Source organism: Gambusia affinis, linkage group LG14, assembly GCF_019740435.1.
Source record: "Gambusia affinis linkage group LG14, SWU_Gaff_1.0, whole genome shotgun sequence".
NCBI lineage: Eukaryota > Metazoa > Chordata > Actinopteri > Cyprinodontiformes > Poeciliidae > Gambusia > Gambusia affinis.
The window spans coordinates 15453502-15481404 of record NC_057881.1 but is presented as its reverse complement, the minus strand read 5'-3'; the positions used below and the strand labels follow the sequence as shown (position 1 = coordinate 15481404).

The 27903-nt window shown below is 40.8% G+C and overlaps 1 protein-coding gene across 2 annotated transcripts in view; it reads left to right on the top strand.

The window, feature by feature from the left end:
* The window catches only part of dlgap3 (discs, large (Drosophila) homolog-associated protein 3), a 160070-nt gene that overhangs the window by 124046 nt on the left and 8121 nt on the right, over positions 1-27903 (top strand). The window contains exons 4-13 of one of the 2 annotated variants that reach the window (XM_044138704.1): positions 8756-9918; positions 17183-17394; positions 18847-18949; positions 19589-19805; positions 21809-21820; positions 21914-22452; positions 23948-24042; positions 24939-25158; positions 26288-26582; positions 26667-26758. In XM_044138704.1, the coding sequence (XP_043994639.1) occupies positions 8830-9918; positions 17183-17394; positions 18847-18949; positions 19589-19805; positions 21809-21820; positions 21914-22452; positions 23948-24042; positions 24939-25158; positions 26288-26582; positions 26667-26758 (2874 nt within the window). In that variant the 5' untranslated portion in view covers positions 8756-8829. Of the gene's footprint in view, positions 1-8755; positions 9919-17182; positions 17395-18846; positions 18950-19588; positions 19806-21808; positions 22453-23947; positions 24043-24938; positions 25159-26287; positions 26583-26666; positions 26759-27903 lie in introns of both variants that reach the window. The other variant, XM_044138702.1, reaches the window with a different exon arrangement.

Sequence of the window (27903 nt, the reverse complement as noted above, 5' to 3'; positions counted from 1 at the left end):
GGTTTGTTGCCTAGAAAGTCTGGTTCGTTTCAGGGGATTTAAATACACAGTCGAACTCTGGTGCAAATACAAAATATCAAACTCTAGAGACCTTTGTCTCGGTTCGGTTGAAGAGAACTCTGGGGCGGTTCTGATGTATATGTGAACGCCAGGTGGACTGGAAACTGATTCCAAAAGCAGGAAGCAGATTTGGAACTGGACATTCTGGGTAACCAAAACAAACTTGTATGTCTAGAGTTAGCTGGAGAAGTGGCTTGTGGTCTTTGGTCAAAAACAAAAGAAAAATCCTACACCTGTTAAAATCTATCGCCACTCCATTTTTGTTTACATTTCATGAGGAAAGATGCGTTCAGTGTCTTCTTAAGAGGTTTTTGTGCCGTTACTGTCTGCCATTCTTGTTGCTGCGCCTCCACAGGCGGAGGGATGAATGGCTTGCTCAAGGGGTGTGGTTTGTTTGACACAGTGTGCCAATGTTGCAGTTTTGATCCCCAGTTAGTTTGAGTCAACTGGACTTACTAAACTATGTGAGCTAAAGTTTAAATATAATATTTTAGTAAATTATGCCCTGATCACATCAAACATAGTGGCTAGAGCACTATGTCATCTGTTTGTTCTGATGTAACAAGCTAATAGGGTTGCTAACACGTCTGTGATTTGACCTCCTTTTAAACCAGAAAATAAAAATATTTTTGTCTCTTCCTACAAGCTTTGCAGTTCCGGTATTTCTTGAGGGTGTAGTGAAAGACCTGGATTTTAGAGGAAGGTCTTGGAGAACATTTTTTTTTCCAATGAATTGCCAAAAGGATTATAGATTAGTGACTAAGCAACTACAGGTACACCCTGCTAGGGAAACTGTTTTGTCCTCACCTCTCAATCATGCATGGCTTACGCAACCCTGGCTTGATTAAAAACATTAGCAATCACCTGCGGGGTGTTACTTGACGTGACTGCCACTGACGTTACGACATACTTGGGCACACTGGATAGAATTCTAATTAATCACAGAGGTGCTTGAACAGCAGCTTTGTGGATCTTGTGCATCGGGGTATATGAGCAAGCGGTCAATGAGTTGCTGAACCACAAGACTGCAACAGCCAACGGCTCTTTGGACGTTCCACAATTGCACTACATAAATTTGTATGAATTGTTTTAAAAAGGCCAGTAATATTTTTAAATATGGGTGTAATGATGAGGTTTAGGAGGGGTTCTTTTCTCCATTTTTGCAGTAACTGATAAGTGTTTTGCTTCTCTATGGAGGAATGTTGGCCCACTCTTCCTTGCAGAAATGTTTTATTTCACCCATGGTGGTGGATTGGCTTGTCTGTGTGGTTCAGATTATTGTCCTGCATCATAACTGAAGTGTGCTTGAGGTCATAAGGTCGCAAATTGATGGGCGGCCATTCTCCTCAGTGCAGAATTTAGGTTTTTTTCATGTACAACTGGTCTTGCAGTACCAGAAGCAGCAAGGGAGTCGAGTTTGACTTTACATATGATATAACTTCTAAAATGTTCCACTTTTTCTATACAACACTTTCTAAAAGAGCTTGGGATCACTGCAGTACATTTTTGGGAAATGTGAGATGCGTCTTTGTATTGCTTGTGGCCAGCAGAGGATTGATGATGGAGCGTTTACTTCCTCAGCCATCCTCTACTGCCTTCCTGTCTGTTTTTGAGCAAACCAATCAAAGTGCTAAATTGACCCAAAGGTTGCTGAGCAGAAGTAATTTCTGTTTTGCCAAACACTGACTCTATACTCGTTGGTGCACTTGTTGTTCAACCTGTTTGCTCTGCTAAGAGCTTCATTTTTCGTTTGTGTTTACTGCTATGGTCCCTTTGAGAAATCCTTACATCTTCTATTTTGAGTTTTAATTTTAAGACACGGTAATAAAAATATTTAAACACTAGAGCACTTTGTATTGCCTTGTTGCTGAAAATGTGCTATCTAAATAAAATTACCTTTACTTAGATTACATGAAGCTCTACTATGACTCATGTAACTTATTGTTGTTTTTGCTTTTTGTTTAGGTCAGGATTGAGGTTTGTGCTCCAGCTAGAGACTCACTTACTATCACTTTCTTCAGCTAAGATTATAAAAACCATTTTGGGTGCTGTTTAAAAAGCTCTTGAGTCTTTGTGTCTCTTCATCCGGTTGTTATAAATCCTACTTGAAGCAGTTTGAAAAACTCATATTTCAAGTTCTTACAAATGGAGATCGGCCACCACATGGGCAGTTGCTCAGGGCGACATTAGAACGGGGCTCGCAAGAAGATCACATTTTTAAATATTTATAGAACAATAGAACATGCCTGTCAGACAACATATTCAGCCAATGGGGAGTGAAATAGAGAGACTTGGTCACCTGCTTTGTGTGGGACTGAATCCTGCCCCAGGATGTCAGGGAACCATTTTACAGTGTAACTGCCACCGCCATTCAAAGAATCATTTTTAGATTCATTTTGTCGCTTTTATGGAAAACGCAAAGAAGTAATAAAAAAATTATACTCTGATAGAAATTTGTCACTATGATATTTGCTATAGGCCAATGTAGCTATTAAATAGCATTGTTTTTCAGGAGTCTGCGCTTAATAAGCGGTTTTGTTCAGTTGATTCTCTAACAGTTTGCTTGTGGACCAGCTTCTGGCTGACACATGTAAATTATCTGTCCACTAAACGCTGGTGTAATTATCTCTAATCATGTGCATTCACTGCAAACAGTAAAGTCACACTGCTTCAGTTTTCTCAACAGAAAAACATTTTTTGGGCATCATTATTATTATTCCTTTTCTGTTTATCTGTTTAACAGAAGTATCTGTTCCTGTCTCTTGATTTTCGCGCATATCAGCTGTGAACTTTTCAATTGTACTTACTTCCAGACGGACAAAAACTGAGTCTAAAAAAAAGTGAAAAAGAAGAAAACCATCACTATATTAGTTGCTCTTTTCCAGATATTTAGCTTACAGCATTCCACTTAACGTGGTGCCGCTTCTGACCCAGTATCCATCGAGACGCCAGAAAGCAGGCAGACTCAGCTGTTGGCAAAGTGGGTCAGAGCAGCTGGCGTGATCGCATGAATATTTAAACCGAAACATCTCCAGACCCGAAAACCTCAGTGACAACCCTGTCGATGCCGAGCGGCGTTAAACGACGAGACGGACGTTTAACATTTCTGAGCATTTCCGTCGACGCTGGGGAAAGAGGGAGGTGGAGCGTTGGCTGGAGAGTGACTGAAATGAGGGAAGAATAAAAGTGACATGAAGCAAAAAATCGGGGAAAGTATTGCTACATATGATCAGTCTGAATAATGAGTGCATTGAGAATGTGTTCTGCCTGCTCCTTGAAATAAGATGAAGAAAAATGTAATAAAAGAGCCACTTTAAAAGCCTGTGTGTGTACAATATGACATACCTTTCATTTCCTATTTAGAAACCTATAAGTGAAAGCACTAATTAAACCAGCACATGCCAAGAAATATTAAATGGAAAGTAACTTCATAATCTTCCTGACGGGAAGTCAGAGAGACAGGATGGATTGACAGGTTTAAAAGAAAAAAAAAATCAAATTAAAAACCAAAGAGGAAAAGCTGGGTAGGGAGGAAAATGACTGGAGGATGGATAGAAGTAGGTCAGGAGGAGAGATTGAGAGGATGAAAGACGAACAAAGATAGAGAGGGCATCCAGGAAAGCGACAGCCAACATTAAAATGTGTGTTTTATACCATATTATGCGTATTTCTCGCTCTGTGCAGGAGCCCTGAGTATTTGGGTATGGCTTGTACGCTGGCATGAGTGACAGCTCTGAGCCGGCGGGGTGTTCCAAAAACCAAAGGCTTCATAATAAACACAACATGGTTAAATTTACTCCTCCAGGCAGAGGAGGAGCTCACTTTGCTGTCTCTTCAGAATTAGGGACACACACTGTCACAAGTGACTGCAGACAATCTGTCACAACATGCTATTTGATATAGTCCCTCGGAATGAAAGTTCAAGTCCGTCGCCAAAACGACTAACAGTATTAGACACATACTGTTGGTTTATAATGATAGCAATGTGGTTTTTGTTGTTGTTGCTCTTAAATCACCCCACTCACAGTAATTTTTGTTTTTGTTTGAAGATGTTGGTGCTTGGATGGGAACTTTTGATTCTTAATAACAGACTTTGAGTTAAACTTTGAATCTCTAATTTTTGTCTTTTCTCATCTAACTTCTTTTTTTTTTTTTAAAGTACCAGAGCAGCATTCTTTCATAACAAATATGATGTTATCAATACTTAGTAGAAATCTGTTTAAGCTTTCAGCAGCCAATATGATTATTAGTATGTTCCTATGTTATAATTGTCTTGAAACGCTAAAATAAATTTTCACCCTTTTAGTGGTCATGAATTATGAAGAGCAGTGGTGATGTCACACCGTGTGAGTGTAATGCGGAGTTTGAATGTTTTTAAAACAAGGACATTATGAGCAAGGAGTTTTATTAATCCTCATAACACTGAAATTATCTTTGAATCTTCTTCCTTTAGTGCCAGTTTCCACCCTGAAGAGTGTTGACTTTGGTATTGTGTTTTCATTCTTGTGGAAAACTTTGTTGAGTTTCTGATGGCTCTATTTCCAGTGAAAATCTGACAATTTCAGTGGCCTACTGATTCCTTCATCCAATAATTTTGGTTACCTTATTTTAGGAAGGTAACAATAATTGCTATTGTGCAAATTTGGTTAAATTATGCTTTAGAATTATTGTATCTATGTTTATTCGGATACGATGATGACATTAAAGCCAACTTAACTGAGGTCCAATCACAGGGTGGCAAACTAATCAGATTTGCAAATATTGTGTCCAGTAAAGAGGCTACGTTCTATCTAAATGAAAACAATGTAACTATCTGCATTATATGTATTCAAAAGAATCTGCAGTACTTTAGATGATAGAGGTTATACAAAAAAATCATAAAGTCCTACAACATCTGATGTTCCAATTAAATATTGAAAACTGAGACATTTGAGAAGAGAGAAATTGAAGAAAATCCACAAAGTATTTAATGGAGGTGGAAAGAGGTTTTTTTTAAAAAAAATTCTAATTCAAAATATTATGATGAATATAATGAAAATATCCTTTATTGTCCCTCAGTGGGGATATTCAGAATGTAGAAAGATAGACATAGCTTGAGTAAAATCAAATTTTGTTTCTACTAATAGTCGACAACAACAACAAAGGTTTTGTTTTGCAAAATTGCTCGCAATCACCTAATGAAAGGTAGCCCGGTCCACCCAGGCGCTACGGCTGTCTGAAATCGGTTCACGGTGGAAATTTGACTTTGAGAGGGGCCGTCGTCACGGCTACACCAATGTCACAGCTCGATGTGAGCGAGCTTTTTCACTGGCAGCTTTCATTCACCCAATCAAGGCAAACAGGCTACGCTCTATTTAATGATTATCCCAGCATCTGTCCTCCATCTCATGTCTGTGTGAGGCCAGCTAACACCGGAGCAGGAGCCCAGCGAATATGATCCAGCTTAAGCAGCTTGATTCTGGCTCCCGGCACGTAATTTCATCTCGAACAGATCACATTTAGAAATGACGGCGAATGCTTTTGGGCCTCGTGAACCGATTGTGTGACTGTGATTTATTACGCAGTCAGTGCAGGGGTGGTTAATAGAGGATGTGATTACAACGGTACCATTTAATGCAAGCTCAATAAAGAGCATGATTACAACACTTAGGATGTAATCTTGGTTGTTATCCATGAGCAAGAGATAGCAATCCAAAGATGTTCTTTATCCATTTTTTTTTTTTTTTTTTTTTTTACTTACAGCAGTCAGGCTTTGTGGATAATGGGACTCTCATTGAGGCACATTCCTGCTGCAGGGTGTGTTCATTTCCATTTACTGCATATGCTTTGTGGAGAAGATTGCCTTCTCTGTTGAGAATGACACATCAATTGGCTGAGTTTTTTTATCTCCTCTGGTCACCTGAAAAATGTGACTCATATTACTGGTGGGGAAAAAAAACTACAACTTTTCAAATTAATTGTTAATTATTCAAATTCCCTTTCAGATATTTCAGCTCCTCCACCAAGCAACAGAGTGAAAAATTAAGTCACAATTACACAACATGCTTCTGTTTTTCCTTATTACTCATAAAGTGTTAATTGTAACTCGGCCGTATGTCAATGCTCCATTCCTTCTATTGCTGCATGGATATGAATCAAGAGGTCTGAGTTAGTGGTGGGCATTTATTGTATCGTTTGTCATTTATCGTGATACATTTCTTATCGCAATAAAAATTCATTGTCGTCCGGATAAATCCCAAGTAATGGTGTTTAAAAACCCCTATTGTCTGTATTTTTGCGATTAATTTTTCCAGTTTATATTCACTGTTTGTTCAATAAAGGTGCATCTATAAATATACATTTTAACATTCAATAAAATGTATTAACTCTGTGCATGTTAGGAGTATAAATCACACTCTTTGATGTGATTGTCCTAAAGAAGCCTATAACAAATGATGTGTTTTTCCAAGAGCAGTATTTGTGCTTGTGGGGCTAGGATTATAGTGCCAGGCAGTCAAACCTTATGAAAAAAAAAGAAGTAATAAACAGTTGTAAGTTTTATTGTTATCACAATAGTACTACAAATCTACACAGTTTTCTATACTGCTAGCTAACGTCTCGGTACATTACTGCCACCTTGTGGTTGCTGTGTCATAATAACTCAGCGATGATCAAAGTTTTTGTCATGTGGCACAAAATCAGCAAGTTAAATATATTGTCTGGCACTAATTCTGATTTTATCAAAGCAACTAACAGAAATGTATAATTTTCAAAAACACTTTTTTTTTAAGAAAGGAATTGATTTCTTTGTTAAATAATACACAGAGAGGAAATGAACTTTTGTGTTTTTGGAGAAATATCGTTGTGTTCACTGTTCTGTATGCTTCCTCTCGGAAACATCATAATTTGGGAATGAGCAAAGTGAGATCCTTCCTTCTGACTTCCTTTCTCTCTGCATTTTGGACGCAAGTTGATCAATAAACACATCTTTGCTGCAAATCACAACAACGCCTGGAAATTCCCTGAAGGGCAGGATGGAGTAGACAGGCAACAAGGACGGCCATGATGCGAATCTAATGAGAAACAGCAGAAAGGGGCCATAGGTGCTAAATAGGGAAGTAACGCCACAACAGAAGAAAGGCACCAGGAGAGTTTGAAAGAGGTTATTTTCTTGATTCTTTTTCAGCACGGTGGTCTTTGAGATGAATGTGAAGGATAAAGCTGTTGGTAATCACTTATTACTGTCTGATGGATGAATGTTTACCCCAGCATCGTCTGTTCCGAGTTGAATAAAACATGAAGTGCCGCTTATGTGACAAAACATGTTGATCTGAAACAAAGCATTATTCTTCTATATTTGGCTGTTGTGCTGACTCTATGAAAGAGAGAATTATTTCTGCACTCTCCTGTAACAAATGCAATTGTAATTTGTATACATGTAACAAATTATTTTTAAACAAAAATAAATAAGGGATTCCATCTCTACGATGATTTACTTCCATAGATCAGTTGCTTTTTAGGATTCCTTAGAGTTGGTAAGGTGTTGTATTGTCAGGGTTTTTGTCCTGTGGCTGAGCAAAATAAAATAAAAAAAAAATGCTCCATGAAACTATTTGTTTTTAGATTAACGGTTTGTCACTGTGGAAACGACAGAAAAATAGAAAACTGTTCACTCTGTGTATTTCTAATCCAAGGTTGTTTGACTTGTCAGGCAGAAACGATCAAAACACAAACTTATTAATGGGAGTAAATAAGCCAGACCCTTAATGTTGCGTAGGGCTGCACAGTGGCGCAGTTGGCAGCACTATTGCCTTGTAGCAAGAAGGTCCTGGGTTCGATTCCCAGCCTGGGGTCTTTCTGCATGGAGTTTGCATGTTCTCCTTGTGCATGTGTGGGTTCTCTTCAAGTACTCTGGCTTCCTCCCACTGTCCAAAAACATGACTGTCAGGTTAATTGGTCTCTCTAAATTTTCCTATAGGAGAATAGGTGTGAGTGTGCATGGTTGCTTGTCCTGTGTTGCCCTGCAATAAACCGGCAACCTGTCCAGGGTGTACCGCGCCTCTCGCCCGAAACTTTAGCTGGAGATAGACACCACCACACCTCCTGACCTCACTAGGGATATGGATGGATAGATGGACTTAATGTTGTTGGTTAAAAATATCACCTATTTTTAACCACCTATTTGTTGTGGAAGCCTGGCTGAAAGAGAAGCTGTTCATATGACAACGACCTGCAACTTGCACCGTGAAGTAGGGAGGAACACTCATAGATTCTATGCAAGGCCGATCTTTTTCTTGTGATAAGTACTAATATCAATATATTGAAAGAAGTCCTTCCAAGTTAGATAGTAGAGTACACCTTGAGGGGTCAAATGGAGTCCATGCCTCAATGGTTCAGGGCAAATCTAGATGCAAAATGGGACCAATGATCTCTTAGGCATCTGATTATAATGTCATTGAAGTATAGCGGAAACTAGGTTTGTGTTTTTGCAGTGTAATTACTACTCCCACTTCACATTTTGCACCAATAACAGAGAAGCTCTTAGAATCCATACAAGAAAAGGTTTTGCTAGGGTTCTGTGTTAGGACCTAGCTTCAGAATCTAGACAGAACAAGTATGTATCAGCTTTTTGGCCTTGGGAACGTCTACTTGCTAGCACAGCCCCAAACCCAATGCAGTTTCAAGGCCTGATTAGTATTTTTCCTTCTGCTTTCAGGTGAGACCGGTGCAGCCCTGTCACGCCCACAGCGACCCCTTTCGGCCCGGACGGCCCACCACGCCCCGGCGCCTATGAAAGGGTACCATGTCAGCCGTAGCATGTCTCAGCATTCCTCTGGTGGTGGCGGAGGAGGCCCCTGCCACTGTACGCAGGACGACTGTGACGGCCCAGGCAGAGACTACTACCACGGCCGTAGCGACGGGCACTACTACTCGGGTGGTCCAACTGAGGCTCTGGCACTGGAGAGGCATCACTCCCACTCTCATTCGCATGCACACTCGCACTCCCATAGCCACTCTGGAACCTTTCCTCGCTCCCACCCCAGCCAGCACCCGCCTCTCCAGTCATTCGACTCCTGCGAGGATTGCCTGTCTTCAGGCCATGGAGGAAAGATGCATCGGATTCCTCCAAACCTAATGGACCAGTTTGAGAAACAGGTTCCCTTCCACCCAGACGGCTTCCACACCCTACAGTACCAACGCACGGCGAGTGGAGGGGCAGAGCACCGCAGCGAGAGCCCCTCTCGTATTCGCCACTTGGTCAACTCTGTCCAGCGGCTCTTCGCCAAGTCCCATTCCCTTGAAGCACCCACCAAAAGGGAGTACAATGGTACGAGGGGCAGCGGGGAGTACCGGGGCGAGAGAGGAGGGGGCCACAGAAGTGGAGGGGAGGAGGTTCACTACTCAGGCCACCAATCTCGCTCCACCAGGAGGAGCAAGTCGCGAGAGCGCAGCAAAAGCGGCGACTCTCGGCACGAGTCGGGGCGACGTCACCGTAGCAGGACAGCCGGCTGGTGGAGCTCCGATGACAACCTGGACAGCGACAGCAGTTTCTTGGTCAGCGGGGGCAGACGAGGTTATCCCACTGGACACGAGAGTCTGGATGCCGCCATTCAAGAGCTCACCATGAAGAAACCAAAGGAGCGCAGCGGAGGACCTGGATCCGCCGAGTGCATGGCTTGCACCACCATGGCTCTGACCGGCGGCGAGGGCGGTGGGCACCATGGCCACCATAGTCACTCCTTGAAGCGGAGCACCTGGTCGGCCATGACAGTGAGTCAGGCCAGGGAGGTTTATCCTTCCACCAGGGGAGGAGGTTACGATAAAGCACTGGTGCCCTTGGAGAACAAGCTGAAGGAGAGATCATTCCACTACCTGCAGGTTTGTGTGTACCAATATTTTCAACAGATTCATACAATGCAACAGCAAGAATAATGCATTGTGACGTCACATATGTGACATTTTTTATGCCAAACTGCCACTCAGGTGAACAGGCTTAAAGTTTTCACAGGCAACCCTTCTGAAGGATCTGATGCAGCTCTAGTTAAAAGTACTGTGAGTTTGAGTAGTTCACGTCAGAAAGTGAAGAATTTTTTCCAACACAGTTATAAATAACTCCTAAAAAAGCTATATGTCATAGGGAGAGATAAGTAGTCCACCTCCACTTTTTTTTGTGTGTTTGTCACTCATTGCTTCTAATACACACATGCAGACACAAAATCTCTCTACTGTATAGAATAGGAACCAATTGTAAGATTTCCCTGCTATGTAGAAATAAAAACACATTTCAGGATTATTTAAATTGTAAATATATGCCAAATGTTTGGATAGATTTGACTGATCATGAGATCAGTAAGCAAATCAAAGAGGTTGAAACCAAGGTTTTTGTTTTAAGTTGTTTTGTTGCTAAGACACAGATTGAAACTGTCAAATGTCTGAATGCCTGAAGCGCTGAAGTAGCAGTAAAAGCATGTTTCAAAGTGAACTTAATTTCAGTCATGACTGTCATGTTGTAAATTGTCAATGGACTAGATTTATGTAGTGCTTTTCTAGTCTTGACGACCGAATTTACACTACAGCCACATTCACAAAAGTCCAGCTATTCAGTTGGGGCTTATATGCCTTGCCCGAGGGCACATTGACGTGTGGCAGGAGAGACCTGGAATCCAACCTACAACCTTCTAAATGCAAGATGGCTATCAGCTATTCTCCCCAAACACTTTGCTGTTAAATTAGAACAATGACCAACAAACTAACCTAGGTAATTACTCATCACTGCTTTAAACCTGTTTTTCAATATTTCTCTTTCACTCTGCATGAAATTGTGTAGAATAATTATTTCATGTAGTGTATGTTGGAAGGTAGCAGTATTTTCCTTTGGTGTGTTTTTATTTGGATTCTAGGCGATGGACAAACAAAGTTGTACATGATTGCAATTTGGAGAAAAATTCATGCATGGTTTTATGACTTTCCCAAAAACTCCAATGAAAGTGAAGAGCTCAATACAAATGCATTCAGATTTTTATTGGTATACAAATTTGAAAACGCTTCATTTTCTACTGGCACTTGACACAAACGGTCAATAAAGTACGTTAAAAATTTGTGGTAGGAAGAGAAAATGGGTTTTTTTTATAGTATTTCTTACTATTCTGACTAATATTGTTTAATGTTGTTTAGTGTCTACAGATGTTTTCATCTCTGAGTAACAGATGAGTGCTTTTGCAGTCAAATAAAAAAGAGCAGACGCAAGGTGGGATGACTAACTTCTGCTAAATGCTCTTCTTCAATAAGGCCAACATCTACACAACCGTATGTAACGATGAGTGGTTTCATAGCAACCGTACACTTTCATATGAGGAGCAACCATGTCCTGTCTGTAACAGTGCTGAACTCTATTGGTATTCTATCAGAGTGGCTTCTCTCTGCAGCTCCTACACTCACAATCCACATTCCTGATGTATGTTCAAACATTTAAAAATCATGCATTTGAATTCCTCAAGGATTTTTTTTTTAAGTAGAAAAAAAATGTAACTTTGAAGTATCAACTGTCGAAACTGTGCTTGAAAGTACCAACACCCAAAATGACTATGCATCACCGCTAGAAATTATTGCTCCAATCCCATGTTATCTACCTTTCTGTCCAAACAATCGTGTCTCCTACTTCTCACCACTCTTGATAATCCCAAACGGAACAGAAACAGACGTCTTCGGCGGACGCAGGCCTCCTAAAATATTATGTGCAATTGCTGCAGCGTAGCTGAAAAGGCAACCGATTGAGCACAGAATGAGGAAGAATTGGAAACGCGTACACGCGCCCACATCAACCCGCTGAGCTGGAGCTGCCATGCAGGGCTGTGTTTCTACGGAAACAGCAGGTAGTCACAGGAGTCCCTGGTGTTTTTCCAACTCTCATCCTTTACAGACAGCTGAGGTTTGCTGATAGAAGGGAGAGCGAGGTCATGCGAGTTGCCATTCTGAAAGGATAAACCTCACACAATTTGCCTCCGTTCTTGAGACTGCCGTCACCTTCGCACCTCAGGTCACAGAGAGAACTTCCCTTGCTGCAGGTTTTCTCATCTCCGGGTGTCACTGTCTTGGCGGTGTTGGGGAGAGGGAAAAAATGAGGAGGCAGTGCATTGGCTGAATTCTGTGTTGTGTTCAGATGTTGTTGAACTTCACACATTTATGGAACCGGTAACGCCAAGAACTACAAAGATCTGGTTTTGGACAAGACGGTTGTTTTAATTTTGTATAAGGTGTAATTCCTGTATTATTTGAATCATAAAGAATGTTTACAAGTAGTTGGTTTCTTGTCTCCAGCAGATAAAAATCAACCGCTTATCTGTGATCTGATGTGCATAAAAGGCTACTTAGCAACAAGCATACTTTACATGTGAAAGCAGCACAAGTTGCTTTAAAAATGGAAAATATGGCTCTTTGCCCCAGGGCATGTCTGTGTGAGCGATGGCACCACTGCCCCCCAAAAAATATTTGACATGGTAATTCAGACCTTCATAAAAATAGATTTAAGATCCAGTCATTCTGTCATTTTTTTTTCTCAAATGCTTAGTTTTCGAGACACCAACCAAATATCCTAAGTACAACACACTCTACATTCATTCCAAATCCTCATTAAGAGCATAAAAAATTAGTTAAACTTAGCCTATGCTTCAACTGCATCTCAAACTGAAAACATGACTGCAGTTTTTGAATTGTTTCTAACAACTTTGGAGAATTATTCTTCTGTTTCATAGTCGCAAGGAAGAGTTGGAGCCTTATCTTACTCGTTTGACCCACAATGTTTTGTGACTTACTTGAGTTGCATGTCCACTCGTTTTTCCCATTTTGAAGGAGTTGCTAAGTAAAACTGCACTGTGTCACTTTATATTTATTCTCCATTGAAACAAGAAGACATGGATTACTAACTAAACCAGTCAAATTTAGTTTCATAAGGATTGTTAGAAGAGATTTAGTAAACAACCAATTATTTCTTATCATGGAAATTTGTCCCACGCGCTTAAATTGGATTTTAAAATTTTTTTTAAAGATAACATAACTGCAGTAAAAGATTAAACTGCTTTAAGACTATTTACCAGGAGTGCAGCAGATGAGGATAGCTCCCATCCAACATAAGGCATCTCTCAAAGGCGCAGATATAGAAAATGACAATCATCAAGTCATCAGACACCTACTGTATACTTTTGCTAATGTGCCTCTAATGTTGCTTAATTTGCATTCAAAGCAGGAACGGATGCAGTAGACGAATTAGTACACACCTTCTCATTTCCTACCTGCCAGCTCGTCATTGCTCTGAATTTTGTCTCCTGTACCGTAGACATGTGTGCCTGTGCGTGTTTTCCAGGCTTTATGCTGCATGTGCCTTTGTTGTGTAGTTCCCAGGAAAAACTGATTACATATTCACAGAAGCAAAAGAGTAGTTACCTCCAGGCTTGCTTTGAGGTATAAATAACCGAGAATGAACGCCAAATGTTTGTGATTTATGAAAGCAATCTTTTGTTGCTATGGATATACTTTTTGATTTCTTAGATGTGAACAAGAGTTTATGTTGCTGTAGTTTGCCAATCCTAATCTGTGAATGCATTTTCTTCTCTGTCAAGGTGCTGCATGTTATGTCAACCTACAGAAATACCAGGTTTCACCTTGGATTAGAAATTTTTCACTTTTTTCACTTCCAATACAGATATCTGGGGTACAGTATCGGCAGATACCGATCCGATACAAAAAAAATAGAACTGAATTTACTAAAATTGTTTATTTTAAAAAAAAAAGAAAAGACATTAATGTACTGAATTACAAATTTATTTAATAACTGCACCAGTACAGCACCCTTGGATACACCAATAGCTTCACATGCTTGGCCAAAGAAACAGCACAACTTTAATTTGTTCAGTCTGTGCCATTAAAAGTATAGCAACTAATGTAAAATAATAATAAAGAAACTGAAACTGACAGAAACAATAGGTTGTTGTAAAAATAAACTGCAACAAAACTTCCTTCAAATAGTTCAGAAAGTACAATTAGGAATTATAAATACAATGCAATATAAATAATAATGAAGTTGCTCAGAGCCGGAGTCGGGTAGTAAATAATTACAATTACTCAAATGCATTTACTTGAGTAACTATTGAAAAAAATGTCTAATGTGTATTTGTACAATGCTGTACTTTTTACTTTAACTTTAGTCATTTTATTTTGAAGTATCACTAATCTTACTTCAGTAAAATTTCTAGATTCTCAACCCATTGAATAAACAACAAATATGTTTTACCCAAAACTTCCCCAGACACGCACACCTACAGTTTTTGTTAGTTTCACAAGTTTTATATTGAAAGAAACTTATTTGGAAAAGTTTTCTCTGATTTTCATATTTTTTTGTTCCCAAGATGAATTACTGTCATTTTGATCCTTAAAATGCCAAAATCTCCACTTGACTTTATATTTTGGTCCATCTGATTGTGTAATTTTTAAATCTGAAATGTTTTATAATTTGACCAGATACTCATGACATGAGTCGCCTTTTTACCAAATACATTTTTACTCTTGAGTAATTTCTTGAATGCAACATATTTTTATTTGAGTAAAAATATGTTGAAGTAGTACTTGAGTAATATTCTAGGGTACTTTACCCACCTCTGGACAGACCACAAAGAATAGAATTAGTCTGAATAGATCTGCCCCTCTGGATGAGGCACATTGTCACCAATCTAGAATTTTTTTCAGTATCGGGACTGATACCAATATTAATATTGTATCGGTGCATCTCAACCTTGGATCATGGGTCGAGTTTCCAGCCGGAAAAGCTGAACAAGACAAAGAGAATCTTGGCAAGTTTTAGATTACAGCCATCTAAGATAGATAGACATGTAAGGTTTCTCACCCGTAGCGCAAATGCCAATCAAAATGTGTGGCATGCGAGGCCGACACGCTTCATTCCCTGTCCCTCTTCCCCCATTGTCGGCCTGCGAGCGATAGATAAGAAATGATTAAAAAATGAGAATATGGAGCGAGAATGAAGTCAAGTCGGACGAGGTGAGAGAGAGGGCGGAAAAGACAGACTTGGAAAGGGAGCGAGAGGGACGCAGAGATAGCAAAGCTCAGGGATGGGAAATAGATAAAGACAGTTATGGTAGCCAAGAGGCTAAGAAAAAGGAAGGAAGGGAGGTTGTGGAAATAAGAGAGATGGGGGGGTACAGGGATCTGGAGATTAGGCTGAATCATCTTTTAAGTGATGACCTTAAAAACACACAGTCAGCTGGTTGCCAAACCCTGGGGCCCTGACGATGAGTGCCTCAGCGCGTGTAGGTGTTTTTCATTTGGCCCCACACTTGTAGGGGACTGCAAACCAGACAGCATTTGCAAAAACTGGAGGGTTGAGAGGCCCCTTCTGTATAAGGGGGCTGCAGCAGGCTTTCATCTTCCTAGAAAAATACGGGATCAGGTGTAAGAGATGGACTCACACCGACGAATGCCAAACTGAACGGTCCTTTTACAAAAAGGGAAACTCGGGTGACGCTAGATGCTTACATAAAAATTTAAATAGATTAAAAAAGGTAATAAACTTAAGGTAATAAATCATAAGTTGTAGAAGAGGATTTGTTTGTTTGTTAGAGAGCACACATATGTCAAAACCAGAGAACCACCCAAGATTTAAAAGTATGGGGAAATGAGTAAACTGGGAAAATGAGTAAATTGCAACCACATTTTAATTGTTTTTTGTTTTGCTTTTTTGGTAAGTTCCTAAATGTTTTTCATCCTGCCAGAATTTTTGATTTTATCACAAATAGTTATTCATCAGCACATAGAAATAGAGATAGACTGGTCTCAGAAAGGGGACACTTTTAAATCTCTGTCAAGGTTGCCGGTTTGGTAGGTCTCAAGCTACAGCTCTCAGGTAGAATTATGCAATATAAAACATAATTTTGTATACCTAAATTTGAACAGAAGATTATTGTACCTCAATGTATCACTACTTTCTTCCTGGGAGACCAGTGTGTTATGCATTAATGTCTATTACTCAGGTAGTTGAGGTATGTTCTTGGATATATATTTTTTTACATAAAAATTAATGTAACTGTCATGAAACCAACACAACCAAACCTGATATAAAACCTTTCCATTTACGTTTTGTTATAAAAAGTAGCAAACTACAGTTTTAAGATTGCAGTTCATTATGTAAATAAAACACATTTATAGCTGATAAAATTCATACAGTTTAAAGAGGCTTCACTGTGAACATGCCATTTTCTTTTTTTTACTGCATATCAGTTCAGCTGTCTACCTGTGTGGCTTTTTTATTTTTTTTGTTTTCCCACCTGACTTCCTGTTTTCACTCCATTGATAATTCACTCTCCTGTTTTATGTTTTGCTATCTGCTCATTCTGTTGGCCACCTCCCCCACACACTATTTTCTTGTCCTTTGTGATTTTTTTTTTGATTTTTTTTTTTTTTTTTTACTTCTCTCTGCACTTTCTGCATATTTGTTTATTTGCTCTCCATCTGTCGGCTTCTTGCTCACGCTTTTTGGTTTTTTTCCTGTTTCTTTGTGTCAGTGTTTCTCCAGCTGTCAGAGTTTCTCTCTATCTGTAAGTTTCTTTGTGTGTTTCTGTCTTTCTTCTCGTGTCATCTACAGTGAGCGTTTTGAACGTACGCGTGCACGTGCATGTCTTTTTTTTATTTTTTATTTTGCTCTCATCACATGCACGAGCATGATGGAGCTCAGCCAGTTTGTTACCTTTACAACCCGATGGCGTGTGCTCATGTTTTAAGGACTGTGTGTCTGAGTCATCGCTGTCCTTCTGGTCGGAGTGCAAAATATCTTCCCGTGAGAGAAATATAATTCTGTCTTTTGGACTGTATTAACAGATATTGTGACAACACGTTCAATATCTCAGGACTAATGAATTCATTTTATGAATGGTGTTTGGTTTTTTTTCCCTCCTAACATCTCATTTTGCAGAGCTGATCTTACTGTTAACACATTTAGTCTGTCTACTACAATAATAAAAATACCATAAAATCTCTTAACACTCATCACACCTTTTTGGTTTTTCTCATCTAATCCAAGTTGTGTGTCTATCTGGTTATGCTGGTAGCGAGAGTGTGACTAACACTAGATGCGCTTCAGGTCCCTTCAGAGGACTGGGGGGGCGGCGGCTATGGCGGATCGGCCGACAGCGGCGGGGAGATCCCGTGCCGTCGGATGCGCAGCGGCAGCTACATCAAGGCCATGGGCGACGACGACAGCGCAGACTCTGAGACGAGCCCTAAAGCCTCGCCCAAATCCACCCTGATCGCCCAGAGGGACGCCTTCAGACGCTCCATAAGCATGGATCAAAGGTTAAAGGCCACAAGAACTGCATATATGGTACTGCTGATAGAGAGCCCACAGCTCCCCCCCTGGGTTTAAAGGCGAGACGGCACAAGCTGCATTTCCTGAAAAAAAAAAAAAAACCTGGAAGAGAGAGATACCCTGATGTGTCAGATGGTGACACATCAGGGTGACACATTTACAAAAAGATAGCATGTGACTATGGAAGGGAGGAGACTAGTCTGGGGAAAAGAAAAAGATAATTCTTCCTCAGTAAGCTGGCATTTTCCATGTTTCAGCAAACCTTAAAACACTTTAATTGGCATAATTAAATCCTCAGCTCAAGCAGCCTCATACTTATGTCCTTAATTGTGCCAGACACATCCAGGTTTTCAATTGGCTTAAACGAGGCATGAACGGGAAAACAAATTGTTTTAAATTTTGTGCTGATTAAAATGATAAAACTCTTTTTGCTTGGAGAATTTTGTGTAAAGGCTTTTTACTGGCTGACCAGCAGAATCCAAACTCCACATCACCAAAGGGTCAGCTGCTTTTACTGCTGTATGAGCTGTTTCATGGCTTTTGGAAAAGACAAGTGTTTTTCCCTTGACTTATTCAGGAAACAATTGCTGCATTCTTGTTGGTTGTGCAGGAGGCGCCACTTCTGCTTTTCAAAGATGTACAGTTGCGTAATTGCGCATCTCTGGCAGCCATTTTTGCATGCAAGTGTAAACGCTAAGTTGGGGTGGGGGGTTGTGGCTAGCAACAGCTTATTTAGATTTAAAGTGATAGGACACCCTAAAAGAGCTCTTTCTGAAAGAAACTTGAAATAGGCAGAACTGAGCAATCTAAAATCTTATGTAACACTGAATTTGTGCAGAAAAACATATAATGAATATTTGTATGACCCATAGACCTATCCTTACCTGCATGATAGGTAAGGATAGGTCCTTACCTATCCTTGCAATAAAGGTCACCTTTAAAATATTGCAGCCTGTCATCTCAAACCAATCTGCCCGTTCTGCCTCCGATATCAAAACATTTCCATCCATACAGCTGCCACTTACTGAAAACTTTCTTTCTTTTTTTTGTGCCTGATATTTGAAGGTGAGTGTGTATACAGGTGAAATCACGTTTTACCATTCAACCTTCTCCTGTTTCAGCAACGTGATAAACAATTCACCGTTTTAGTAGAATTTACACTGATTACTTGATGGTTAGCATTTTGCGCCCCGCTTTGAGAAACTGGTGCATTTTCATAACACTCTGAATGACTGACGCTTCAGCACTCATAAAACATGACTCATAACAGTTATGATGGCTGCGGCCAGCCGAGTTGTGATTCACGTCTGCAATAAACGCAGACAGTGCTCATCAGCACCGTGTTGGGCTTAGGAGGAAATAAAACTTGCATTAGTCTGAGATTTGTGCTATTGAGGTCACTATAAAGCTGTTGTTTGTTTTTTTCTGTTACGTTTTAGGTACTCCTGTAAGCAGTGCACAGATTCCTACCCGAACAGCAGAACGGCACCTAAAACCCACACTCGCGCTCGCAGCTACACACGCTCTCTGACCAGCTCGCAGGTGACTAACTCCATCATTCATGACGTTTGTAATATTCTAACATATACGGGATAACTTTGAACTTCTTCCCCATTTGCTTAGGTTGCAGCATCAAACTTAAATATTGCTAGAGTTTTTTTTTGTTTTTTTTCTGAATTGGCCTGAATTTGGCTCCATCTGCTATGAACAGTTTTCCTGTCCTTGCTGAGGAAAAGCCTCATTTCTTTTCCTCCAGACACGATGGTTTGCTTGAAGGTTAAAATGCTCAGTTTTGGTCTCGTCTCACCCGTTCTACTACATTTCTTGTTTCCCTTCCATGACCTGTGGCAAACTGCAGACAGGACTTTTCGGGGCTTCCTTTCTTTTCCACTCTCAAGACTTGTTGAGTGCTCGACTAATAATTATCCTTCTCAATAGAGGATTTTAGTAACGTTCCTTAAGAGGCTCAAACAACTGTAATTATGCTGAAATGCAGGCAGGTTGTTCACATTGGACCATGTCAGAATAAATGGTCAGGATGCAAATGCAAACCGCAGATTTTAGATTTTTGTTCTTAATAAAAAACAACTGAACTCCATTTGTCAGTTCCAAGAACACCCAGCCCTTTCTGTTCATTTCTCACACAATTATTATAATTTTTTATTTTTTTTTTTACATAAGCTGGGAGACACGTTGAACCATCAGTTCGAGACGGTGTGCGAAACCATGTTCGGCGAGGTGGAGTCGCAGGCCGTCGAGGCCCTGGATCTCCCCGGTGTGTTCCGGACCCGCAGCCACAGCTACGTGCGCGCCATCCAGGCGGGCTGCTCCCAGGACGACGACTGCCTCTCCGTCTTCTCCATGTCCGGCCCCCAGGGGAGCATCAAGGGCGGGGCCGGTGAGTGGATTTAGAGGCGTTCTGTGTGCGCTGTCTGCATCCATTATTTTTTTCTTTTCATTTTTAGCCTCCTCGCATCTCCTCCTGCCTCTAATTCAGCCTTCTCTCCCTCTCTGTGTGTACGTTTGAAAGCTATAGGCACAGACTTGCATGTGGCTTATTGCTCATGCTCTTTCTTCTCTCCTACACTTCTCTGCTCTCGTCTCACCCATCGCACTCCTTTGTGTGACTGCAGGTTGCTTGCGATTATTACCATTGCTGTTGCTTTAGTCTCCATCTCTTTCTTGTCTTCCTTCGGCAAGAAAAGAAGACGACTTCTTATCTTCAATCCTTTCACTCAACACAAAAGTCCACCTATGCAGCTGTTACTTCACTAGTCAAGTTTATTTGTGAAGTCCGTTTCAGCAACAAGGCAGTTGGAAGTGCTTTTCCTTTGCATCATGAAAAGTCACCCATTATGAAACAAGCCATAAACATCAAATTTTGGCAAATGCCATCATCAAAATCAAGCAAGAACACATCAGATATGTTAATCAGTGCTTAAGCTATTATTAATCAGAGGCAACTCTAAACACGCCGGCTGGGTTTTTAGCGTCGATTTAAAGGAAGTCGATGTTTCGGCTGTTTTTGCGGTTTCCTGGAAGTTTGTGATTTGTAACGCATAGAAACTGATTTATTACATTTTACCTCTAAACCACCACCGACTTCAAGGTTACTTTATGTCATAGGGGCAACAAAATGTAGTGCATAATTGTAAAGTGAAGAAAAAATAACATACATTTTTCCCATGTTAAAATGATTCTATTTGGATTTAATCAGTCCTTGATTCTTTGATTCCCCCTATGCAGTCAGAGCAACGAAAGTTTACATTTAAGACTTGATTTTCTCACCAAGCTCTATTCAGTGTGTCATCGGAAAATGGAAAGAGTAAAATATTATTACAACAGCAAACCTACGAAGATGTCCTACTGAAGTGACAGGTAAGGCAAGGAGAGCAGCAGGAGCTCCATGGTAACTGGAGGAACTTCTGATATCCATAATTAAGGTGAATCTGTTGAGAGTAAAACTACTTGTTATGTACAACTGAATATTTTTGCTTAAAAATAAAGTTCAGATCTCAATAAAGTCAAAATAATGTAACAGGGTCAGTGTTCACAGCTGATTTAGCTTGAGCTATGTGAGCAGAAGAGGTTCAGTTCCAAATGTACCTCTAAGTGCCTGCCAAACTTTTTCTCTTTTTTTTGAGTTTTATTCTTAACATTTTTGAATTATTAATATTTCCCTTCCACTTCAGTTTGCCGTTGCATTGTGTTCTCAAATCCCAACGAAATACATTGAAGTTCGTGGTTGTGATGTGACAAAATGGAGAGGGGGAGTTGAAGGCCCTGTTTGTGCATACATCACACAGGTAATTGCTGATTTTTGTCAGCTAATGTTTGTTTGTTCATCGGAGACGGCTTAGACCCTCGCAGGATTCAAATTTAAGTCCCACGAGATTTATTAAAGGCGCTGCGAAGTATCATCCGCATCAACCGCAAAACGCTCACGCGCTGCACGTATACCTCCACAGCGCAGACACCCACGCGCACCCAGGGGAGGTCTGAGCTTCAGTTGGTATCTTTTACACTGTGGAAATAAACAAGCTGCACACACAGATGCGAAGGGTGATGAAGAAAGGGAAGCGGTATGGATTGCTTTTGGTATCCGTTTCAGGCAATTGCTTTAACTTCTACAAGAAAAATTCGCCCAGGGGAAGAGGTTTTCTGCTGTCACCTTTGCTATAGGCTGTCTGACATAGCTACCACTTTGCCTTCTGCCTTTTGCTAAAAAAAAAGAAAGAAAAAAAGTAGTTTTTTTTCTTGAATAATACCTAAGCTGTTGAATGAAGACGTAGACTCCAGCATTGTCTTTTTTTAATGCTCTCCGTGTTCTCTCTCCTCTCTTTTGTCGGTTCAAAATTCCTCCTATTTTCCCCGCTTTAACATTCCTCTTCTCCCCTCTAGTCTGTCCCTTCTGTAAGTATCTGCCCGCTCTTCTCCCTTTTCACATCGTTTACTTTAACCTCAAACACCTCTGTCTTCTTTTCCTTCGCTCTTCTTACACTTCAGTCTTTCCTTATCGTAAAGGTGCTCCCCCACCGCTCCCACCTCGCATGTCCAAGTCTTCTCTCTCGGTGCGCGCCCAGAGCAGCACCGAGTCCACCCAGGACGCCTACTTCCAGAGCGGCGGACAAATGGCTCCGGGCACTGGGCGCCCCAAGCAGCACAGCAACTCCATAGACCTCGGTGGCTCCGAGGGGCCGTCGGGTCACGCCACCAGGGGGGGCTACTACACTTCCGGTGGGCCCGGACGCTCCCGCCAGCACAGCAACTCGGCGGAGAGCCTGGACGGGGTCAGGGGTTCCAGAGAGCTCGTGCCCTACGGAGGGGGGCCCGGAGTGGGAGTCAGGGCAAAGCACAGCTGCTCAGCTGACAGCCTGCTGGAGGGGCCGCCACGGCCGGCGAGGGATCGAGACGGCCGGGTTGGCGGCGGCGGCAGCCTGGGGAAGTCGTCCTCACTTCCTCAGAACAACATGATAGTGAGTAAGATCGGCGGCCAGGACGACGGGCGCGCGGCCAGGAAGTGGAGGCCATCCATCGCCGTGCAGGTGGGGATGAGGAAATGTGAAACATACAATGCTGTGAAAAATATCTTTCACTTTATATAATTTTTTTGTTTGTTTTTATGTTTTTTGGTCTCACTTAACAAAACTTATCAAAGACAACCTCAGTTAAAAAAAAATGCGATTTTCAAATGGTGATTAAATTTGTAGTTTATTTTCATTCCTTAAAGTTGGGGAATCTAACTTTATTTTTTTATGTTTTATTTACATATTTGTTAAAAGTGACAGCATGTTGTGACAATATGAGTCATGTGAAAATATCAATCTTCACCTCCTCCATAAACTGCAATCTGAAGAAATTCCCCCCTCCACCAAAAACAACCAATCTGAGCCAGGAGGAGGGTCTTAGTGCTGTCAATCAAACTCGTGTACACTACTCAATGTGCTAATGGTGGGAAAACAACTTACCATATTAGAAAAACCATTTATCTGCTGTCATCAGTGGCTATGTTTGTTAGCCATAGCATTCGTTTCAGGCTTGGTTGTGTTGAACCAGCTTTAGCGTAGCAGAAGGATGTGAGCTAATTGACAGAGCTAAGACCTCCCTCCCGGCTCTGATTGGTTGTTTCTGAAGGAGCTGAGTATTTGTGTAAATAACAGCAGGTCCATAGCGAGAAGGTAGAGGAGCTTGCATATATTTTCCACAAATTCTCTTTCTCATATTGTACTGTCAGGACATAACGGTTTTAGGAAATATGTAAAAATAGAAACTGATCCACGTGATCAGCATGATCAACATTGTCTATTTTACTATGTTCTTATGATATAGCTTTTATGCTACTATGCTAACATTAAATTAAACTACTATACCTCTGGTAGTCAACCTAAATGTATAAATTACTATTTGTGGAGTTGAATGCTTGGATAATCGGATAGACTTTGTGTGTGTGGCAGATTTCCAAAAATTGTATCTTATTTTTTATTTATTTCTGTCATTTTTAACTTTTCCTTACACAATAAAGAAAACACAATGCTGAAAAAGCAAAACAAAATGGAAAAAAAAATCAAAAGAAGAAAAATAGAAGACAAAATCATTACAGAAATAGACAAACAATTCTTGTCAATGGCGAGAACACAAAGTGTAGACCGAAAAAAGTGTAGGGGGAAGCGTAATGTTTTGTACATAGTGCATCGTCACAATCAAAGCCGCAGAATCTTTTCTAAAACACACCTCCAATGAATTCCAGCCGAATCTGGAATGAAAACGGAAAATATCTGAGCCAAAACTTCAGTTTTTTTGTCAGGCGGATCACACATTTGTACTCTGACAACAAATGCATTCGAAACACAAGGCAACAAGTTCCTCATTCAGCCGATGTAAATCTATTTTCATACATTAACCCATAGCAGCTGCACCTTCTTGTTTGTTTTTTTTTTACATCTATTTCTGTGATAAAATTCCCTCCTTCACGAAAAAATTCTTTAACTTTTCCTTTACTTCTAGCTGCTCATGTTCTGTCCTATTCCTTTGCTGTTTTAGGTGGACAGCTCGGAGACTCTGTCCGATTCCGATACGGAGGGAAAAGCTCTCACCAAGGTTCACTCCATAGGAGTCCAAGTGGAAGACGAGAAAAGGTTAAAAAAAAAGAAAAGAAAACAGAAACAAAGCAACAAAAAAATATTATTCATCTGCAGAACCCTCTCTCCCAGCTTGACTTGTTTTGGTGACATTTAAGTTTCTGTCATCACGGATGCCTCTCGCAAACTCAGAGTGGGGGCTTGAGGGATGTTTGTTTACCCGCTAATTTATCTTTGTTCCAAAATATGCAGCTTGATCAGGAGCGGCTGGTCTTTCTGCTGTAATTTATGTGAATAATTCTGATTTATATTCAGAAAAAGCCCTCGTCTTCCTGCGCGCCCGACAGCGTCGCCATGTGTACGGCTGATTTCTCGTCTATGTCCAATTAATTCATTTAAGATTTCATCAAGCAGCACAGCTTGAAATCGGAAATACTTTGTTCCAAGAATGTCTCTCTTTTTTTAAAAAAAAACCATGTGTGTAACCCCGTCTACTGCAATCCGTACACACAACATGGCTTTCACACATGACTCGACGCTTTTCCTAATTATATCCATTCTCGCGTTTGAACGCAATCGTCGAAGATGACATCAGGACATCCGGCGCTGCGGATCTGAGTCACGCTGCGGACCCGAACAGACTGAGGAGACAGATGAGGGGAAGGTTGGGTTTAAAGTTGCAACAGTGTAAACACTCATCAGTGAGCACACTGGCATGACATTTGCACACACCGATGCGTCATATGCCAGGGGATTTAGCAGGACTTATAACAACCAGGCGAGTGGCGGTGATTGCCGTGACAACACGGCCCTGCTCGGTTTGGAATGTGAAACGATAAAGAAGGTTGAAAGGAACAAAAAAAACATAAGAAAATTGAGAAAGCCTTCCGCAGGCAATTCAGTTTGATCAGATGGCTCTGAGCCCGCTGTGACTCCTTGTGTCTTTTTGCAAGGCGGGCTCGATTCAAACGCTCCAACAGCGTGACGGCGAGCGTGCAGGCCGACCTGGACCCCGAGGGCTTCCCGGGGCTTAGCGTTGCTGTGCCAACTCAGGACAAGAGTCTGCAGTTTGGCTGCTCCTTCCAGAGGCACTCGTCAGAGCCAGAGTCCGCGTCGCAGTACGCAGAGTGCCACCGCACGGTCCACACACAGGGCCAGTGGGCTTACAGAGAGGTGGGTCACTGCCAGAAGTCTTCCTCATGAAAGATACAGACTTTACTTTGAATGGTTCTTGCTAAAGAATACTACAAAAAAGGATTACGGAAACTGGGGGGGGACCAAAGGAAATTAGTTTTGACTTTAATGTTCTGAGACACTATGTCAGAATTCTGAAGTTAAAGTGGGAATTCTGAGAAAATAAGTCGAGATTCTGAGATTAAAATCCAAAGTCTGAGAAATAGAAGCAAGAACTGTGATATTAAAGTCAAAATTATGAGAAAATTGTGAAATCTGAGGGGGGGAAGAGTCAGAATTTTGAGAAAAAATAATAAAGAATAGAATTCTTAGATTAAAGTATGAATATTTATTCAGTGAATAGCCATGGAACATTTCCTCAATTTAATTAGATTATATTTAAATCTAATCTATTCAAAATTAGCAGCAACTAATTGGGTATCGCTAAAAAAAACACATTAGGCAGCCAGTTGTCCACTGTTTTCTTAATATTATGTCAGTGGTTTTACATTCAGATGTCAGAAATTATAGATTGTAAATCATCTTTCTGAGATGTTTTGGTCTATAGTTCACTATTTTACTAAGAAAATACCTACAAAATGCACAAATTCTAATTATTCATTTCTTTCTGTCCACTTCAAAATTTCCATTCTGAAAAAAGAAGACATTTAGCATTTTCTTTATGAAGTACATGTTCAAAAAATTGTCAACTTATAACACCTTTTTCTATATAAATTTCCCACTAATCGTTCTTTTTGTCTTTGGGGTTTTTTTTTGGATTCATTCTAAGAGCAAGAATATATTTAGGATGAGCCCTACAGTTTAAGCTGTAATGTAATCTAGATTCCATCTTTGAAAATTGTGAAATTGTTTTCCATAAATCTAATCTTTGGCTCCTCAGCTGCACGCAGTGGGTGTAGATTGGTAGATTTTATTGTACAACACAGTTGCTAATCCAAATTACCAGCCGTGTTAGCATCTGTTCATCGCTTTGTCCTTCTAGAAACTTCGTTTATTTATTTTTTAATGCTCTCGATTAGGAGTTGTAGGCCTGCTGGGAGGCACTCGGTTATGTTTTTGAACTCAGAGTGTCATTTCTAAAAGTAATGCACCCCTTCTGCTCACACAGGACCTCATTCAGGGCAACTACACCCCCGAAGCTTTCCAAGTAGACACAAGGCCCCATCAGCACCCACACCTGCCGCCGCGCTCCCACTCCCCTCTGCCCATTACCGCGGAGCGCGCCTGGACGGCCACACCGTCCCTGGAAGGCCCACGCAGCCTTCCCGACTCGGGCCGGGCCTCGCCCTGCATGAGAGACGGAGAGTTCTTCCTGCGCCTGCTGCAGACGGAGGTGGAGAGGATGGAGGGCTGGTGCCAGAACATGGAGAGGGAGGCGGAGGAGAATGAGCTTCCAGAGGATGGTGAGTTAAAAAGCTATTTCTCATTCTGTTGTTGCTGTTTTTGTTGAACTACATTTCCACTCTCTCTCTTCCTCTCTCTCTTAGCTCTTGAGCTAATTCGAAGCGCAGTTGGCAGTGCCCAGATGCTCATGTCTCAAAAGGTCCAGCAGTTCTTCCGCCTCTGTCAGCAAAGTATTGTAAGTGTGCGTGAAAAGTCACATCAACACACATTTCCATGTAAGCATATTACTATGCATGTTGGATATGTTTGGCTGCAGCTTTCCTCATACATTTCTGTATCAGGAAAGTAAGCATTCACAAATGTTCAACTTTTTCATGCTCTGCTACTTTATAGCCCAAACTTCACTGTCTTGAGGGATTTTATTTGCTAGACCAACATTACAATAGCAATTGTAAAATTGGAGGAAAGCAATATAGACTCTCTTGACAGAGCAGCTATTAGTTGAGCACACCATTGGTGCCCCCAAGAGGAGGGTTGTGGGGGGCCATTGCCCCATTGAAAAATGTTGGCCCACCCCCTGGCAGCCCAAGAGAATCATGTTCAATTCATCTTCTTCAATCAAGACATGAAAGTAAAACCCAATAAATACATAAAATTCAATTTAAACAATACTTGAATGATCCCAGAGGGAAATTAAATGTTGCTGTAACTCATTAAATCAGGATTCTTCAGTTATTGTAGGAAATATTTCCTGTAGAATACAAAAGCACACTTCACCTCAGTGTGTTACTATCTATGTAGTTTTTTTTTTTTAAATTGTGCCATCTCAGTTTTTTGTCTGGCCTGGTTTGACCACTGCTGTTACAATTTTCTGGGGGTGCTACTAGCACACCTCATAAGTCTGACCTTTATAGAACAGAAAGAGAAAAACCATTGTTGTTAGATGTCCAGTTTGCAGTTTGGAAGGAGTTCTAGTTGCATGAACTCAACGATTAACATTTTTGACTATTGTCTAACATTGTGCATTACCCTAAGACAATATCCTCATATCAGTGGCTAAATCATGCTGTGAAGATGCTTTTAGTCAGAAGGACACAGAAGTCAGCCAGTAGTGAGAGAGGATCAATGGTGCTAACTACAGGGCAGTCCTGAGAGAAACCCTGTTGGTGGTTACCAAAGCATATTCTTGTGAGTCAATGTTCAAATTGAAATCTAAACTTGATGTGCATAGATCCTCTTAATCCAATCTGGTTGGGTTTGAACTATTTTACAAATAAGGGGCAAAAAATTCAGTCTGTAGAATCTCATTTCTGAGAGAAAGTGTTCTAAAACTTGCAGCTGTGATTGCGGTAATTGGTGGAGCTGCACCAAGGAATCGAC